This window comes from Typopeltis vanoorti, chromosome 3, assembly GCF_054136105.1.
Source record: "Typopeltis vanoorti isolate ZY-2024b chromosome 3, IOZ_Tvanoo_1.0, whole genome shotgun sequence".
NCBI lineage: Eukaryota > Metazoa > Arthropoda > Arachnida > Uropygi > Thelyphonidae > Typopeltis > Typopeltis vanoorti.
The window spans coordinates 146,874,536-146,894,937 of NC_143551.1; the positions used below are offsets into that span (position 1 = coordinate 146,874,536).

Below are 20,402 nucleotides of genomic sequence, written 5' to 3' on the forward strand. Positions count from 1 at the left end.
CAAGTCCACCCTACCTGTTTATTGGTGGCCAACAAAAAGGCATGGGTTACAGCTAGCATGTATGAAAATTGGTTTTACAAGTGTTCTGTACCCGATGTAAAAAGTTACACAAAGAAAAAGAATATGGACTTCAAAATTCTACTAATTTAGATAACGCACCAGGCCACCCAACAAATTTAAGCCATCCGAATATTAAAATAACTTTTTTTTCCGCCTAATACTACTTCACTTATTCAATCACTCGATCAAAGAATAATATCAACATTTAAGTCATATTATATTCGGCAAATATTTCAATTAATTTTGGAAAAAAAAATCTAATCCAAACGTGACACTGCGTCAAGCATGAAAAGAGTTTTCAATATTGAATTGTGTAAAAATTATTTCTCTGTCCATTAAGGCATCACAACCCTCTACGCTGAATGCTTACTGGAAAAAAATATGGCCTGAAGCTGTTCTGGAACAAAATTCTGTACCTCCAGTGGATGCCGAGCCACGTCGTATAATAAATTTCGCACACATTTTTGGTGGAGAGGACTTTTGTGATATGGTTGAAAATGAAATTAGTGAATTAATTGATGGAGAAACTGGTACAATTAATAGATGGCATCGAACCAAATGGCAGGGAAAGTTCTGCCGAAGATTCTGATTGTGATGAATCCGTTAAAGAATTCAGTTTAAGAAATTAGCAGAAGGATTGGACTTGGCAAGAAGGTTAGGAAGTTATTTTATGGATAATGATCCCTCAATGGAGTGCTCTGGAAAATTCACGAGACAAACGGATATTTGTTTAGCGCCATATTATAAACTTAATAAAAAAATTGCAGCATAATGGTAAAGCAAGGTCTTATTACTGACTTCTTGATGACTAAACCAGCCGAAGTATGCAATAAGAATTATACAAATAATGTCCAAGAGATTTCAAGTGGTGACGACCTCTGGCCACTTAAAGAACATCTATGAAATTACATTTCTGAAGACAGTGATGACGATTAAAATATGCGCTTTATTTTATTGTATCTAAAACATTTATGCATTATGTGCAATGAAATTTATGTACAATTTGTAATTTTTAACTATGTGTTTGTCTCATAGTTTATGTTTTCTTAACTTACATGAATAAGCTGAATTAAATAAAAAAATTTTTTGTTGGATATGTCATTGTTATTTATATAATTTAAAAAAAAAAAACGATTTCAGAACCTAACCCTGCTTTTTCTATTTGATCAAAGTCTCGTATAATGCGATTTATATAACGCGGCATTTCTATGGAACCTAACATCCACGTTATACGAGGGTTACTTGTACTTTACTTTTCATGTAATCTGATATTTTTATTTATTTATTTTTAAATCATATTTACAGCCAACCCAACACTGCTGGCTTGTCTAGCATGCAAAATGTTTCTAAGTAATTATACTGTTTGTTACCCAGGGCTCGACAAATTATACAAGATCTTACTCACCACAAAAAACATTCATTCAAGAATCCTCCCCCCTGAATTTTTTAAAAATATTATACCCCAATAAGTCAATAGGAGTTCACTAAAGGATTAGAGATGTTGCTGTAGCATGTGGAGAACATTTCCACTCTGTAAAAATCATTCAAATGAAGAAAATTAAATAAATAATAAGAATACGAAGAACAGCATAAGATAGTGAGTTTAGAAAAATATATAACTGGATGCATTAATTTTGTTACTAGAATGGCCCTTTATATTATGTATATGCAGTTAAAAAGGACTGCTTAGAAAGTTATTTTTTTTAAAACAAAAATATTCTATTTTGTTTAGCCTGCAGCTACCTGACAGCTGGCAAAATCCACTCACCATGGGTGAGTGGCCAAGTGTATTTGTTGAGCCCTGTTGTTACCTAATAAGAACATCAAAGAAAGTAACACTTACCTTCACATTTCATTCCAACTTGACCAGTTCCCCATATATAATCTTTGCCTTAAAAAAAAAAATAATAATAATAAATAAATAAATAAAATAAAACTCTTAAGTTGTTTTAAGGGAACATTGACACTAGACATATTTATAGATACTTACACGGCTTATATGTGTAGAACAAATATAGAATTTTATTCAAAAACTTTTACATGTTTAAGTCATTAGTATCTATAAATCAAATGAGAGCGTATGGTGTGAGGTAGAGGTAGGCAAGACAGGATATTTAGTGGGGTGTTGCTATAGATCCAGGACAAATGTCTTAGGCAACATGTAACAGAGGGAACGAACAAGAGTTTTGGATTTGGTTATAGCATCAGAAGAGTTGATAATAACTGAGTTGACATCTCTCCCACCAGTTGGAGAGAGTGACCATATGGTTTTGACTTGAAAAATGAATAGACATGCAGGAGTATCAAAGAGACTGGAACTTATGTGGAATTATAATGCAAGTGATTATAATAGTCTTAGATGTCAACTTCGGGAAGTTTCATGGAGGGAGGAATTGGAAGGTCGGGATATCATTAGTGCGTGGGAAATTGTGAAAGAATATTTGTTAGCAGCAATGGTAAGTTGTATACCACGAGTGAAGAAGAGGACACAATTTGGAGTAAAGTGGATGACAAACAGGAATTGCATGCAAAAAAGAGGCTATGGAAGAGATATAAGGAGACAGGTGAAGAGAAGATGCATGAAGAATATAAGACACAGGCCAGAAGAGTGACTAGTGTGGTAAGGAAAGCGAAACTGGAATATGAGAGGAGATTGGCCCTAAGATCCAAAGAATATCATAGGGAATTTTTTAGCTATGTGGCCAGTAGGAGGAGAAATGACTGTGGAAGAATGATATTGTGGGATAAAAATGGGAATAGAGTGACTGATGCAGAGGACATAGTGGAATTGTTCAATGAACACTTTATTGGAGTATTTCATCCTAGAGGAGTCAGTTTTAATGCTAGAGGGATAGGACTGGTTCGAGGTCTGGAGGTACAGGAGGAGAGTGTGTTTCAGATACTGAGTACTCTGGATGTCAATAAAGCTGTGGGACTGGATGGTATTTCATGAGTTTTGAGAGAATGTGCTAGGGAACTGACAGTGCCTTTAACCTGGCTTTTCAATGAAAGTCTGGCTTCGGCAAAGGTGCCCAGGGAATGGAAGGAAGGTAAGATAGTGCCATTGCATAAGGGTGGTAACAGACTGGAAGTGTCTAATTATAGGCTAGTCTGCGTGTCATCAGTAGTTGTTAAGATCTTGGAGAAAGTAGTGAGGGACCGTATACAGCATTGGGAAGATGAGGGTAATGTTAATCTGTGAGAGTCAACATGGATTTGTGAAAGGGTGCTCTTGTTAGACTTAACAAAGGCATTTGACAGGGTGCCATATGATAAGCTGATATTTAAGTTGCAGCACATGGGTCTGGATGTCAGATTGGTCAACTGGATTCAGGATTGGCTGTCTGATAGGTATCAGACAGTTGTGTATGGTGGAGCAGTTTCAAGGAAGCAGATGGTTACAAGTGGGGTCCCACAGGGACCAGTACTGGGACCTATATTGTTTAACCTTTATATCAATGACATTGTCAGTGGATTGCAAGGGGACATTCAGTTGTTTGCAGATGATGTGAAGCTGGGAAGTATTATTAGTAATAGTGCAGATGCGGCAGCCCTGCAAGAGGATCTGAATAAGCTAGATAGATGGGCAAATGAATGGGGGTGTCAGTTTAATGCAGCAAAATGTAAGGTCTTGAGGTTTGGGGAACATCGATGGGATGCTGCATATTCTATGGGAGGAATTATACTGGAGGAAGTAGGGGAGACAACAGATCTGGGGTTGATGATTGATAGAAACCTGAAGTTTAGGGGACATATTGCAAAGGTGGTGAAGGTAACACAGAGGATTGCTGAAATTATGAGAAGGACACTGACCTGCAGAAATAAGAGGGTTATCATTCCGTTGTATAAGTCTCTGATCAGATCACACTTGGACTATTGTTCTCAGATTTGGTCCCCAGGATTTGAAGGGGATAAATTAACTGTGGAAAGGATACAAAGACGGATGACAAAGATGGCTTCAGGACTGTACAAGGATAGTTATGAGGATCGGCTGAGGGAATGTGGACTGCAGAGTTTGGTGGATAGAAGAAGGAGAGGTGATATGATTGAGACTTTTAAACTGTTGAGAGGTGGTTACAGGGCTGACAATGGGGAGTTCTTTCGCTTGGTTGAACAGCGGGAAGGAGTGATGAGAAGAGGCCATCCCTGGAAGTTACGAAAGGAAACTGTGAGCAAGAGGGTGAGGAGTGGTTTTTTTGCGTGGAAGGTGGTTGAACCGTGGAATGCATTGCCTGAAGGAGTGGTGAGAGCGAGAACGGTCAATGAGTTTAAGGAGTGGTATGATAGACTTTGTGTTTCTTAGGGGGGGACCTCCCCTCGATGAGTCTTTTGACTCCATGGGGGCCTGAATAATAATAATAATCAAATCTTGAGGTAATTGCTTTTATAAGTAATACAGACTTAATGTATCTATTTACATTATTGTCAAAGAGAAAACATGCACCTGCTGGGCATATACTTTTTTTTTTTTTTTTTTTTTTTTTTTACTTCAAAAGAGCTTGTACTCCTACCTCCTCTCTCCCTGAAACAAGAAGAGGGAAGTGGGAGTCTTTTACTTTAGTCCTTAATTGCTAAATTAAAGGGTCTAAGATGCGACCAATTTTAGTCTTTTTAGCTAAACTAGCAGTAATAATTGTTAATATTATTACAAGCCACCTCCATGGTGTCTCAGGATTCACCAAGAGACTATTTACATATTTATTCCACACAAAGAGGCAGAAGAACCTATAGTACATCAGTGCTATGTATGAGGTGTATATAAAGATTGAGAAAGAAGAAATCTATTGACATTTTTTCCTAAAGAGCTGGAAGTTGAAGTTTGGGAAACACATTATGAGACAGGCTGTTCCAGAGGACAACACAGGTAGATAGAATACATGACATGATTGCACTGGAAAAGGATAACATATTAATTTAGATAAAGCCAAGTATTTTGGTCTGAAAATTGCAGGCCATCTTCATGTGCAATGACTGTTTATTATAAGGTAGAATGCCAACAATGGATTGATTTGAAACAGAAAGAGCTGCAATATGTTATACATATGTAACGATATGGCGTTATTTTGATTATATTGTTATAATATTTTTATCTTTACTCTATTTTTATACTTTATAGCAGTGCGCACTTTTTCTCTCATAACCTTCCTTACTTATTCTACTGCGCACTATGTTTATTCACCTTCCATATTTACTAGTCATATGCCTATGAACACTGGAAAATTTATTTGTAAGACTGCACCACCAGTATTATTTATATCGGCAGAAGACTTAGTAATACGTCCGGTAGATCTCTCTCCCTCTCTCTTACTAGTATGAGTTCCTTCAACAAAGTTTATATAAACAGTCGTGGTTCTTAAGTACTTACACTGTGCTTTTATTACCTTAGTTGTTTCCCACAAGTCTAATTTTTTTTTTAGGAACAGTGCAGTTGTAAAAATAAAAAAAAATCAGGCAGCACTCTATTTGCATATAAATAAAACACATTTAATTACAATAATAACAAAGTACATTAAATAAGTGATAGGGAGGTTACTCTCTCTACCTATCCTTTAGACTTTTAGCATAAAGAACCAAACTTTCCTTTTTAAAAACTAGATAACTATACAATATAATTACTCAATTACTCCTCTGTGTATTTAATTCAATTACTGACACTAATTTACTCTCAAAGAGATTGGCTAACTATGCCAAGTTATCTCACGAGTTATATTTCAATCAATAACAGATCAGAGGACTTTCTTAGATACTCCTTATTACTAATTCTGTCCGTGCGGTTAGTCTAGTGGCTGTGCGCTTCGCAACCATATGACTGGGGAAGGAGTGTCCCAGGTTTGATTCCCATCGAAGATGTGAGGAATTTGAGGATCTTCCTCAGCCATAGCCAAGTTAGCCGGTCTTGGGCACGGGCAGTAGGGTTTTTTCTGCCAGTTTATCTAGCGTTTTTCATCCCGCAAGCAGGCAAACTGGCCCCGTGAACACACATGAATCTACAGTCATAAATACTTAACCCCCCCATGAGGGGGGGGGCTCAACTCATCCCAATAGGGACAGAGGAGAAAAAGGGAGGAAATCCCATACGAATAAATAAAATTACTAATTCTTTTATCAGTCCATCTATAACATATCTTCTAGATTACAAAAGTAATTTATAATTAAAGATGGAACTTACAGAAGCTCTTTGTCACACATCCTTCGAAAGGTTCTGCATAAAAGTTTCTATGCCCTTTTTCTTTCCTCAGGCCTTGGCTTTAATCTGGAGAGTCTTGCTTCAAAGGGGGGGGGGTTCGTCAGATTACTGGCAGGCCTTGAACTTGCAATTTTTCTGGTGCTCAAAAGGTCAGGCAAGAAGTTTCAGCATTCAGGCTCAAAGATCGTTCTGCGGCTTTTGGCTTTGGTTGACTTCCCACAGCACTAGGACATCTGACCGGCACTTGACATTGGCTGTTCTCCCAATTTTTCTCTGGCTCTCTTCGGTAACAGTGCTTCGCCTCTACTCTCTCAGCAACTGGACCTGGACTCTCCTCACGATTATCGGCTCAGTCTCCTTTTATTTTCCCTTCTCTGCACCTTGCACCAAGGCTCCTCCGTGCGCTCTGTTTTTTGATACCAGCTTTGAAGGTGTTCATGCGCAGAGCTTACAAACAACTTTCTCACACACTTCATCGTAAACAACTTTCTTGTGCTCTTATACATAGCTATTACACAAAACTTCCGACGGCAAAGCATTGCCTTTGACATTCTATAATCCTTAGTTAAAACAGTAAATACAATCAATTCCCATAGGATTATTTACATTAATCTTTAACATAAAATACATAGAGACAAACAAGATTATTTTTGTAACAGTTCTCGTGAGACTTGACCTCTGTAAAAATCTATGTAAAGCACTGATATTTTTATGCTACAATCGAGTTTTACACATACACAGCATAATGGTGTAACTGAGGAAACTTAGGTTAATCATTGATGACTGAAATAAAACCTTTATTGATTTGTTATACTGATAAGACTTTTCCATATTTTAGATAAACATAGGCAATCAATCCGATTCAAGTTCAGGCAGCAAAGCAAGGCCTCAGCCTCTCTTTAAACAAATATCAAATTTGTATCGACTTTCTTAGATACGATGAAGTAAGCAAATTTCAGACCAAAGAATATTGTGGTCTGTCCATCCTGTGTTGAGCCAAGCCAGCTTTATCGTATTTCCTGTGGTAAATATAAGACTGATGTTCTCGTATTTTCTTTTCTTTTTTTTTTTTATTGAGCATCTATAATAAATTTAGTTTAATCCTTTATCCAAGTGTGAGCAAACAAAGTTTGCACCTGAAAGTATCTTCAGGACTGGGGTAAGGTGGTACAACACTGGGCAACTCGTTGCAAAGGTGGAGCAAGCTAACATCACTCCTATCTCAGTATCTCCCATAATGCAAAACACATCTCCTTACGGATATGTCTAATGTTATGCATTAAGGGAAGGTCCGCTACCCAGACTAGTTTCGACTTTTATGGAGGTCTCTTCAGTGGGAGCCTGGCCCAAGTGGAGATACCAAGCAGAAGCATTAGCAAGGTTATCTCTACCTATAGGAGTTGCCAAACGGTGTGCCATCTTTTTAATAAATTACTCAGGATTTAGAGAAAGATGTTGAAAGTTTATTTTTCACTTGGTTAGACTATAATAAATTTAGTTTCATCCTTTATCCAAGTGTGAGTAAACAAAGTTTACACCTGAAAGTATCTTCAGGACCACCTTTGCAACGAGTTGCCCGGTGTTGTACCACATTACCCCAGTCCTGAAAATACTTTCAGGTGCAAACTTTGTTTGCTCACACTTGGATAAAGGATGAAACTAAATTTATTATAGTCTAACCAAGTGAAAAATAAACTTAACATCTTTCTCTAAATCCTGAGTAATTTATTAAAAAGATGGCACACCGTTTGGCAACTCCTATAGGTAGAGATAACCTTGCTAATGCTTCTGCTTGGTATCTCCACTTGGGCCTGGCTCCCACTGAAGAGACCTCCATAAAAGTCGAAACTAGTCTGGGTAGCGGACCTTCCCTTAATGCATAACATTAGACATATCCGTAAGGAGATGTGTTTTGCATTATGGGAGATACTGAGATAGGAGTGATGTTAGCTTGCTCCACCTTTGCAACGAGTTGCCCAGTGTTGTACCACCTTACCCCAGTCCTGAAGATACTTTCAAGTGCAAACTTTGTTTGCTCACACTTGGATAAAGGATTAAACTAAATTTATTATAGATGCTCAATAAAAAAAAAAAAGAAAAGAAAATACGAGAACATCAGTCTTATATTTACCACAGGAAATACGATAAAGCTGGCTTGGCTCAACACAGGATGGACAGACCACAATATTCTTTGGTCTGAAATTTGCTTACTTCATCGTATCTAAGAAAGTCGATACAAATTTGACATTTGTTTAAAGAGAGGCTGAGGCCTTGCTTTGCTGCCTGAACTTGAATCGGATTGATTGCCTATGTTTATCTAAAATATGGAAAAGTCTTATCAGAATAACAAATCAATAAAGGTTTTATTTCAGTCATCAATGATTAACCTAAGTTTCCTCAGTTACACCATTATGCTGTGTATGTGTAAAACTCGATTGTAGCTTAAAAATATCAGTGCTTTACATAGATTTTTAAAGAGGTCAAGCGAAAAATAAACTTTCAACATCGTTCTCTAAATCCAGAGTAATTTATTAAAAAGGTGGCACACCGTTTGGCGACTCCTATAGGTAGAGATGACCTTGCTAATGCTTCTGCCTGGTATCTCCACTTGGGCCTGGCTCCCACTGAAGAGACCTAAGGTCAAGTTTTCAAGGTCGACGTATGTCTCCGAGTTTGGACTACCTTAAGGATCACTTGTAAGCAGAATTCCAGTAGCAGACCAGTTGCGGTTCAAGGTCAAGTTAGAGCGTCAGAGTGTCCAGTTACTTTTGAGGATTCCTGTGGCAGACCACGAGATCCCCCGAGAGAGCGGGGGATCTCGTGGTCTGCTTAAGGCTTGGATTGTGCTCCTGCGGTCGTTCGAAGAGAGCCAGAGAAAGCTCTAAGCTGGTGGTAAGAATTGCTTTGTGTGTTCTTTTGGCTTCTTTGTTTTCAATTTACGGCCCTTCCGTTTTGACTAACGCAAATTGTATGGGAACTTACTTTCGTGATATAGGGACGTCCTCTCTTTTTTAAAACAATGTCTTCGGTTTTACCGAGGGTTAGAACCCTAGGTTTCGAAATAAACAGAGATCCATAAGAGAACCTTTGCGAGAACCATCATAGATAGAGTGGGAGCGAATAAAATTTTCGGTTTTACACCATATGGGGGGGGGGGGATGTCTGGTTGTTTGTGCGAATGCTGCAACACGTGAGCAAACTGCTGAGTGGTATAGAGTGCAATGGGAAAATTCTTTCATCCCTTTGTGGTTGGAAGTGTTGCAAAAACAGTCAAAATAGAAAGGTTCCTGTTAGAATATCTAGAAGAAGATAAGATATCATAATCAAAGTTTTCTCGAGATGGGGAGCCATGAAGGACATAAAAATTGGAATGGACGCTGAGGTTCCTCAGTGGTTCCTTAGTCGGGAGAGGTCTCGTTCTTGATTATGATGAAGGAGGAAATCCCAAACTTCATCATGATCGGATCAGCCCGGGTGATGGTTAGCTATCTGGGTGTAAAAAGACAATGCTTTCGGTGCGGATCACTGGAGCACTAAGGCATGGACTGCCCCAAGAATAAGTGCAGGAACTGCATGGGGGTAGGACATGCACTATCCCAGTGTGAAGCACCCTGTCTGAAATGTAGGGACACCACCCACAAAATCAACGTTTGTCCTAGTCGGACACTTGCAGAAAAAGCAGGAGGCACTATTTCACCATTCACAGAAGCTACAAGGCAAGACTCACTGACCGCAGACAACACAACTACAGGCACAAACATCTTAGACCCGGACATCTTTCCAGCACTCACAGCATTAAATGAAATAGAAACAGAAAGAGAAAACAAAGAGAAAACAGATGAAGCTCTCCCCAATAGGCCTCACAAGAAATGATATAACGAAAGCAACGAGACATCAAGTGAGGACGAAAAAGACTAAGAGCCAGAAAAAAGATAAAACTACAACAACAGAAGCTTTTAAGAAATCTCCAGAAAGTATTCCCAGAAAGTATGAAGGAAAAAAAAGGAAAAGAAAAGAAAAAAAAAGAGACAAGGTTGTGAATTCAGAAGATGCCACCATTACTAGAAAAAGGAACAAACAAGAGAGCCCAAAGGAAACAGAAGGGGTAACCACATGGTCAGCGAAGAAGACCAAAGATTCATCGGTCAAAACACCACCTACTAACAACACACAAGATGAAATTGAAACAATAGAAGAACAAGAAGAGGTCTCAGAAGTAATAGGACAACCTCATAAAGGAACTCCAGGCAAAACCGAAACAAGGGCAATACCAAAACCCACAGAGATCCCCTACGTGAAAGTGAACTCATTATTACTGCATTATTTAAAAGGGGACTCCGAGCAGAAGAATCTGCTAAAAAAGGGGATAGAAGTTTTCGGAGATGTTGAACTACAACTCACAGGGAAAAAACGGACCAAACGTGGTCAGCGCGGAGTGGAACGATGTCTTTATAGAAGATATAAAGAACATCGACAGTGCGGATTGCTACCCAGGCCCGAATGGAGGCGATGAAGTGGGGATAGCAGCGGTAAATTACTATGGTATGCTAAAGAGCCCTTGCAGCGGTAAATTACTATGGTAATGGCAAGCTACCTGCGCTAATCCTTAAAACCTACAATAGTGAACAGGAAGAGTTAATTTTCGACATGTCAAAAAGGCTCTAGATTATTAGTACAGCTCTGCTAGTTTTAAAAAAATAATAATAATAATAAAAAAAAAATCCTTTAAGTTTTCTTTCTGTTTGGTCCACATAGGAGGGGGTATCCTGTGAACCTGGGCTGCGAAGACCTACATTGTGGTGGTGCAGCTCCTTGTGGGCTGCACACCCAGGCCAGGCTCTTCCCCCGCTTCTTTCAGTCTTAAATTGGTCATTCATGTCACCCAGCTGTTTTTTACTTTAGGTTTGTCCTTGCTAATTGCACTGTTTTTTTCTCATGTGCTTCTTTCAGTTCCTCTTTGCAAATAAAAAAAATGTAATTTTAATCACTTTAAACTTAATCTATTGCTTTTTTTCCTGGAACTTACTCCCTGCAAAACCGAAGAACAAGTAACCTTAAAGTTAGCATATTTATTAAGCAAGAAGTTTAATAAGTGACAACAACAATCACCAGCTGATAGCAATTTTTAAATAGCGGTCTAAAGCAGGTAGTTGACGGATATCCTCCACAAACACCTGATAAGTTTTTTTTTTTGATTTGGACAAAGTTAAATGCGAACTTCAAGGTTTTGGGTTTATTTTTAAATTTGTTTTATGTATGATAATTTTTTCTTTATATTAAAAAAAAAAAAGGTAACAGGAGGTTATGTATATAGACTTCTTAGCCAAACCCACATTGTGGAACGGCTAAAATAGGTCGACTGAGGCCTCTTTTATCTCCTACTATCCTACTCTAACTTTCGTTCTTTCCCCTCACACTGTCTGCTGATCCTCAGCATGCTTTTTACTCCAAAGGTCAATGATGAGAAACATGAACTCCCATTCGACCTCAATAAAGGTCGAAACTAGTCTGGGTACTGGCCCTTCCCTTAATGCATAACATTAGACATATCCGCAAGGAGATGTGTTTTGCATTATGGGAGATACTGTGAAATAGGAGTGATGTTAGCTTGCTCCACCTTTGCAACGAGTTGCCGGTGTTGTACCACCTTACCCCAGTCCTGAAGATACTTTCAGGCGCAAACTTTGTTTGCTCACACTTGGATAAAGGATGAAACAATTTATTATAGTCTAACCAAGTGAAAAATAAACTTTCAACATCGTTCTCTAAATCCAGAGTAATTTATTAAAAAGGTGGTACACCGTTTGGCAACTCCTATAGGTAGAGATGACCTTGCTAATGCTTCTGCCAGGTATCTCCACTTGGGCCTGGCTCCAACTGAAGAGACCCCAATAAAGGCGGAAACTAGTCTCAATGGTGGTCCTTCCCTTAATGCATAACATTAGACATATCCGCAAGAAGATGTGTTTTGCATTATGGGAGATACTGAGATAAGAGTGATGTTAGCTTGCTCCACCTTTGCAACGAGTTGCCTGGTGTTGTATCACCTTACCCCAGTCCTGAAGATACTTTCAGACACAAGCTTTGTTTGCTCACACATGGATAAAGGATTAAACTAAATTTATTATAGTCTAACCAAGTGAAAAACAAACTTCCAAGACTGAGCATCTAGTTTGTACAAAGTAGGCATTTAGTATACACTAGGGAGAGACGGAGGGGAGCATTTATCTTTTAAAGAGAAAAAAATAAAGTGATAATTTATTGATAGGTATAAAAGTAGCCACTAAATTCAATAAATCTGTTTTGAGATGCCTGAAATGTATGGAATCAGTACTTGACATACTGTTTCACTGTTATTTAAGTTAGGCTTGTAGGAGTCCTACAGATGTTGTGTAGTCCTTTCTGAAAAGCCATTTAATTTCATATACTGTTTGATGTTCTTCCTGTAATGAGTAGAACAAATAGTGTTAGCAGGTCGAAATAAAGTTTTCATAATTCCTGTCAACTGAGAATGATGGTGAATGGATTGCTGAAGAACGTAGCATCCAGTGAAAGTACTTTCAATACAGCAACATAGTTAAATCACTTAATAGAGTGGATGAGAAGAATATCTAGAAAGGGTAATTTGTTGTCTCTTTCAATTTCCATCATCATCAAATTCCTGACATCTACCCTCAAGGGGTGTACAGGATATGATAGTACTACATGAAAAAATTTACATCATTACTAACTTCCTATCTACAATTTTCCTCCAAATCAGTCTGTTACTTGTCAAGACTCCAACATTATCAGATCTTATATTTCTATCATCTAAGGCACTTTGTACTGTATCAATCCACCTATATCTTGGTCTTCGTCTGGGCAGAGAACACTTGTTTTGCTAATCTTTCCTTGCTCATTCTGTTTAGGTGACCATACCACCTGAGATTAACTCTGCTAACGCATTCCTGGATGCTGAAAATGTCAAGTTCTTTTCTAATATCCTCGTTTTTAATATGATATTGCCATTGATGCCACCTGTTCACACCTCTAAACTTTCTCAGGACTCTCATATCTGCAGTCTCTAGTCTTTGGTCAAGTGTTTTACTTCTGACCCAGCTCTCAGATCCATAAGTTAAAACTGGTTTGAACACTGTCTTGTATACAGCTAATTCAGTGTTCCGACTAATGAACACTGTCTTGTATACAGCTAATTCAGTGTTCCGACTAATTTCTCTCTTATCGACTAATTTCCATAGCGAATTTAATACATGGATGTAAAGTATTTATGGTAATTAAAAAAGTCGTTAGTCTCTTTATTGTGAGGCCACACAGCAAAATTGTCATCTATATGCCAAACCCAAAACGAAGGTTGAGGATGTATGGATAAGAAAAGGATGTCTTCTAGATGCTCTAACTAAAAGTTGGCGAGAGCAGGAGGAGAGTGGACTTTCCATAGCAGTTCCTTCTACTTGGCTGTCGAACCTACTTGAAGAAACAAATCCAGGATGTATTATGAAGTCAAATAGTTTCACTATATCCTGTGAAAATTATTCAGAAAGTGGCTGTAATGTCTTTTTAAGAGGTACATCGGTAAACAGGGATTCTATATCTATATCATAGGTGGCCAACAGCGGGCCACCTGCGCCCGTAACATGATTTTGTGCGGCCCGTGGTAGGATAAAAACTATATTAAATTACATATGTTATCAATTTAGTTATTAGTTTCAACCGCAGATTTTCTGATTGATATACTAGTTATATTCATTATTTCTGATGATGGAAACAATTTATATTCTCAACACCGAATCAAAATTACTTTAAAAAGATTACTCAATTTATAAAATCTACTGCTACTCTGTGAGAGTTGTTGTAGTAGTGGGAGTGGTAGATGTCTATGCGCTCCAGAGTAACGCATCACTGAAAGTCACTTGCTCTGCTCTGGTTACAGTGATCAGTTTCAGAGACTCAGTTTCAAGTATTTTATATTGTTCTTCCAGTAGTAAAACGATTTAACAAATATAGTAATTCAATACATATAACTATTGCATTGAAAAATTGCAGAGTTTATTTTTATTTAAGTTCTGTCTAAAAGTATGTGGCCCGTGATGCTACAACTCATCATATATTGGCCCTCGTATAGAATGAAGTTGGCCACGGCTGATCTATATAATTGGAAAGGACCATGCAACAGCTTTTCAATTCTTATAATCCTACCTCAAATAACAAAGAAACAGTATGTCAAGTTCCAATTCCTTACATTTCTGGCATCTCAGAACCCATTTCCAGAATTCTTAAGAAATAATTTCGTGGCTACTTTTCTTCCTATCAACAAATTATCAGCATGGTTTCCATCTTCAAAAGATGGATAGTTTCCTCTAACTAGAGGAAAAGACTGGTGTCTACCAAGTTCCCTGCGACTGTCATCATTCTTACTTTGGACATACTGGACACTGCAGAAAATAGAATACAAGAACACCAATCTTACATTAGAAACAGTAAATCTGAGAAATCTGGCTTGGCACAGCACAGAATAAATACAGATTGCAACATCCTATAGTCTGAAACAGGATGAAGGGAGTGTGATATCATGCTTACTTCATCGATGCCAGTATAAATATGAACTCTTGTTTAAATAAAGCACTGAGGCCTTACTTCACCATCTGAACTTAAATCAGACTGACTGCCTCTATATCTAAGATATGGGAGAATATTAGCCTCTCTATATCTAAAACATTGGAGTCTTATTTTAATCACTCATCAGTAACTTTTTTTTTAAAACAGCTAATGAATTATCAATATTGCAATATTTCCAGTTATACTGTTAAATTGTTTTATGTATAGCATCGTGTGGTTCTTATTTTTTCAAATCAATCGATTGTTTGCGTTATACTTTGCAATTAACTATTATCAACACTGATGATGGCATGTATTATTCAGGCCAAAATATATGGTCTTAAATAAATAGTATTACTTATTCCTTGTGCTTTCTGTTAACATTAGAAGAGTAATTTCATTGTTATAATTGAAGGATGGTATAGAGATCAGTGTTTAAGACACTAGTTGCAGATGATCTTGATGTCAGGGATGTCTGAGAAATATATGGTTTATCAAAGGAGTAGGATGAAGGGAGTGTGTTATCATTAGCAAAGCTGTGGATAGGATTGGTTGTGATTGAGAATTGGTCATTTCTGTATATGAGAAAGAGGGCAGGTGATAGAATGGAGTCCTGAGCATTTCTGCATTTCTCTGAACTTTCCATGGCACATGTCCAGTGGTTGATTCTGGACTGGCAGAATCTATACTGATGGTCACTGATAAACTGGTGAGCTTCTCAGTAGAGAACAAGTTGACTCAATAACTTTCTTCATTATTTTGGAGAGAATTGAGGAGATGGCAATTAGTCAGTAGGCTTTTATTTCTCTCTTTTTTTTTTTTTTTTTTGGAATGGGTTGGAGAAATGTTTACTTTGATGTGATGGGGTGAGTACAGAAGGTTGAAAAGACAATAGATGACAGGTGTGAACTCTTGAGCACAAACTGGAGTATAATCAGGGAAGAATGCTGGTCTTGAAATTCACGCTTGCTCTTGTTATCATTCAGGGAGTGAGAGGTGCGATTGAATCTGATTATCAAAATAATGAATTACAGGTAACTCTCGTATAATGCGTATGTTATGCCGCATTATATAAATCGCGTTATGCGAGACATACAAAAAGTAGGGTTATGTTCCGAAATCAGTGTTTTTAAAAAAAAAAAAATTATATAAACAACAATGACATATCCAACAAAAATATATTTTTTTTATTTAATTCAGGTAATTCATGTAAGTTAAGAAAACAAACTATGACACAAATACATAGTATAAAAATTACAAATTGTAATTAAGCTTCATTGCACGTAATGCATAAATATTTTAGGCAAAATAAAAATAAATGCATATTTTAATCTTTCATAGCATGAGGAATCGAGGATCGGTTAATAAACATTAGTTTTGCCATGCAATCACCTGATGCATTACTACAAAACAGGTAATTCTGTCTTTGAATCCAGGAGCTGATCTTTCATTTTTCGAAATATAGGTGCGTTTTGGCATTTTTTTCCAATATAACCTGGATTCATCAGCATTGAAGACCTGGTCTGCATTATTAATGTTTATAAATTGAGAGTTTTTTTGTTTAATAAGATTTCCATCCAAAGGATTTTTCTTTTGAGTGCATCTTCTTTCCAAATCATTAGAGATTTCTTCATTATTCTCTTAGAAAATTGTGTACACGAGCAACAAGCTTTGCACTTACATTTGTCCCAGCAATAAACACTTTCTCTGATTTTATGTTCATTGTGTTTGATTGTTTGAATGGTTGATTCATTTAAATTCACAGTCCTTACAACAACTAATTTTTCTCCATTTTTCAACCGATCCATGATTTTAATTTTTTTTCTTCAAGACTAATTTTCTTTTCAATATTCATTTTTTCCCTTTTAATGTAAATTGTGGCTTACTATAAAAATAATTTTTTTACATAACAAAGCATTACATATTAATTATGTATGTAGTTCACCAGAAAATAAAGTGCTCAGCTTGAGATAACACACTCATGATTTTTAATGTGCTTTCCTGGGAGAAAATGAAGACAATTTTCAACAATAAAAACTTTATACAGTATACAATTGACGTACATGCACGGTGAAAAATATATGAAAAGATAAAGGGTTACTACAATTTATAGACCGCGTTGGTTATCTGTACTGAACATTTAAAACTATATATATTTTGAAATTTATGTACATTTAATCATACAAATACAACATTTATTTTACAAATGATATTCTATATTTTTCAGTTTAGCTACTTGAATACAAATTCTACCCTACGGTTCTTCTTTATGAACTGGTCAATAACATCTTCATAAAAAGTTGGTTGTAACTTAATTTTCCCAAGCAACATGCATACTTGTAAAGGCTGCTGAAGCTCACTGGCTAGAGCTACGTTGACTGCATATGGCCTGTGGTTTAAGCAACAGAGTGAGATGACGTGAAATGGCTATGAGCAAGCATGAAATCACAGTGCTGCTGCAAGGACCTGTAAGCTCCTACAACCGAGCAAGCCAAGGTAGCTATGACTAGACAAGCAAGCATCGGCCTTTGATACGCAACGCAAAGCTCAATTATTGCCACACAAGCTTAAGATGTCTTTTGTCTACAAAAATAAAAGCCTAAATGGAATGCTTATAAATGCATGCATTTATTAACAAATCAATAGTACTTCTTTCTCAATTAATGAGCTTGCACAGCAAACTTGGAGAATTTGCCACTGAGTATAATAGAAGAGATGCTATAGGGTCCAGAGGACTTTGTAGTGTCCAGTTTATCTAATATTTGTAGCCAAAAGACCACACAAGGCATATGGTGTTCAGCTATTGACATGTTAGGAGGTGATTTGCCTTTGTCACCTATGCAGGAGTTAGAGAAAAAGAGTAATGCCAAGAGGTCCACTTTATCTTTGGGTGCTGTAACAGCAGTGCCATCTGGATGACAGAGGGAAAAAGAAAGGGGGGGGGGGGTAGAAGCTCAGGTGAGAAGTTATATCTGATGCTTTTGCAAGGGACTAAACGGCATGGCTCCCTTTTAGACAAGAGGTGAGTTTTCTGTTATTGGTATTTATGAAGTTGGATTTGCTGATAGTTGTTTTACATCTATTGCGTGCTTCGACCTAGACTGAGTATGAAGCTGGAGTTCTTATGCATGCCACCTGCAGTAAGCCAAGTTTTTTCCCTTCAACTGCTTTCATACATCTTCTGTTGAACTAGGACTTGAAAATTTGATGGAATTTTGGGTGGAATGAAGGCCGCCTTCATGCCAGTGTGGATGATTTTTTTGACTTGCTCTGTGTAGTGGGTCAGAAGTGTGGAAGCAATAGTCATGCCATGGAAAGGAGCAGCAGTAGTTCTGGAGGTCATCCCTCTTTGTGCCTTTGTAGTGCCAAAGTACATGAGGTTAGGCATTCTGTGAGACTGAAAACTTGCACAAGACTCCAAGTTGCCGAGAGAAGAGATGACCTCTACAGGGTATTTGGAAGAACTAATTTAAAAAAAAAAGATCAAGGGTATTAGAAAAGTGAAGAGGATTATCAGGAATTCAGGTAGGTAGATAGGTGTACAAATTTGCATTAGATCATTGTTTATAACAAAAATGTTCACATCATGTCCAGCTTGATCAGTAGTGTTAGAGAAGAGGGAGCCAGTTGGAGTTGTGAACAATGACTTTGCTTTGGATAGCTGGACTGGAGATGGTTAACTTCAGGGAAAAAGAAGGTGAGGAGGGTCCAAGCGGGTTTCAACAGAGACTGCTAAATGCAACAGATGAACATTACTAAGTGGTGCAAGGAAATCTTGAGCCAAACCAAGCGAAAATCCGAGGATTCTAAAGTTGGCATTTTCTGGCAGGAAATGTCAGATTGTATAAGGGCACATATGCCGCCCTTGCAGCAAAATGAATCAGTAAAATTATAATTTGGACATTAAAGGTGAACTGCAGTGTTGATGTAGCTGCAATTTGGGTTTCTGTTAATAGAAATAGATCTGGTTTGGATGTCTATAAGTGGTGATGAACATTTATGATAGAATTTATGTCATAGATGTTTGTAAAGTGGCTGTGAAAATGATGCTTTCTGATAGGGATTTTGGTATTTTTGGGATATTGTGGTTGGGTTCATTTGTTGCCCTATTCAATATTACATAAGGTGTCTGCACTTAGCACCACCTACTGCCGACGGCAATATATTTTTGCTTGTTAATTATGCGAGTTCACTGGCTGGTTTGCAGGAGGGAAAACTTACCTATGTATGAGACTGGCTAACTCACCTTCATTTGAAGTAGTTCATAAATCTTGATTAGAATTAAACTCATGTCTTTTCCATTCAAAGGGTGCATATTCCACTGTTCTTCAACTTGTCTACAGAGGCACCGCTAGCAAAATACATGAAATAGCTAACAGTCAGCATGTAAAAAACAAAATTTATTAGCTCCTATATATATTTCTTCCTTGTTACAAGGACATCTGTGAATAAAAGTTAACATTCAAAACAGACACGTCAGTCACGCCCTATTAGAGGTAAGGAAAACATTGGTTACTTTTTGTAATTTATTACAGGATTATTAATAATAATAACAACAATAAATATGAGACACCCAAGGTATCAAGGACTCGTGAATGGAGGTAATACATCACTCACGCCAGCTACCATATCTTCTCTCTCAGATTCATTCACGTTAAATGAACTCGCCACTTCAACAGGAAAACTGTTCCACTCAGTCTCGGCTCTGTGAGAGAAAAATCTAGCTCTTATTATTTTCTTAACTGCCTAAAAACTTAACTTCCACAGATCCCCCCCCCCTGCTCACTCCCAGCATTCCATATAACAAAAAATTTCATCTAATTGATATTCTATAGCACCCTTTCTGAAATCTAAAGATCTCTCTCTTTCTTTTAAAGTAGTATTTGCAATCTACATATTCTCAATCTGTCTTGTAATCTACATTCCACAATTCTGATATCATATTTGTAACTCTTCATTTACTGCTTCTTTATCTCCTTGGAACCCTGGAGATATACTGAGGGATTGTAAAAGGACAAAACAACTTCCTATTCTTAAATGTCTGTGCTTGTTTCAACATTGCAATTATCCTATGAGTTGTATTTGCAGTTTTTAGTATGCGATCTTCAAATTCCTATCTGCCACAATGCCAAGATTCCTAGACTTGTTATTTCTACAAGCATAATTCCAGCAATATAACATATGCTGTTGGATATCGCATTATACTAAAGTGCATAAATTCACTTACTAACACTGAACAGTAATTATTATTTACTTACAATTCCACCTATGGAAATCATTCTGTAAGTGTTATACATGATGACAGTAGCACTTTTGATTGACCTGCCTATCTTTGTTGTTTCAGTGATACTTGTGCCATAGGGTTTGACAAATTTACATGATAACACAAGGAAAAGAGTGAACAATATATTTAATAGTCAAACATTTCAACCTAAAAATTACAGATCATCGTCAGTGGTACTGGGTAGTTTGAATACAAGTCGAACATGAACACTAGATTATTTAAAATAGCAACAGCTGCAAGATCTTATACATAGAACAATGCAAATGGATAACCGAG

At 37.3% G+C, this 20,402-nt stretch overlaps 1 protein-coding gene across 1 annotated transcript in view; it reads right to left on the reverse strand.

Annotated features, from left to right (window-relative positions):
• Positions 1–20,402, reverse strand: part of Pi3K21B (phosphatidylinositol 3-kinase regulatory subunit alpha) — a 405,502-nt gene that overhangs the window by 342,220 nt on the left and 42,880 nt on the right. The window contains exon 4 of the mRNA XM_090416099.1: positions 1,904–1,951. Within this exon, the coding sequence (XP_090272225.1) occupies positions 1,904–1,951 (48 nt within the window). The remainder of the gene's footprint in view (positions 1–1,903; positions 1,952–20,402) is intronic.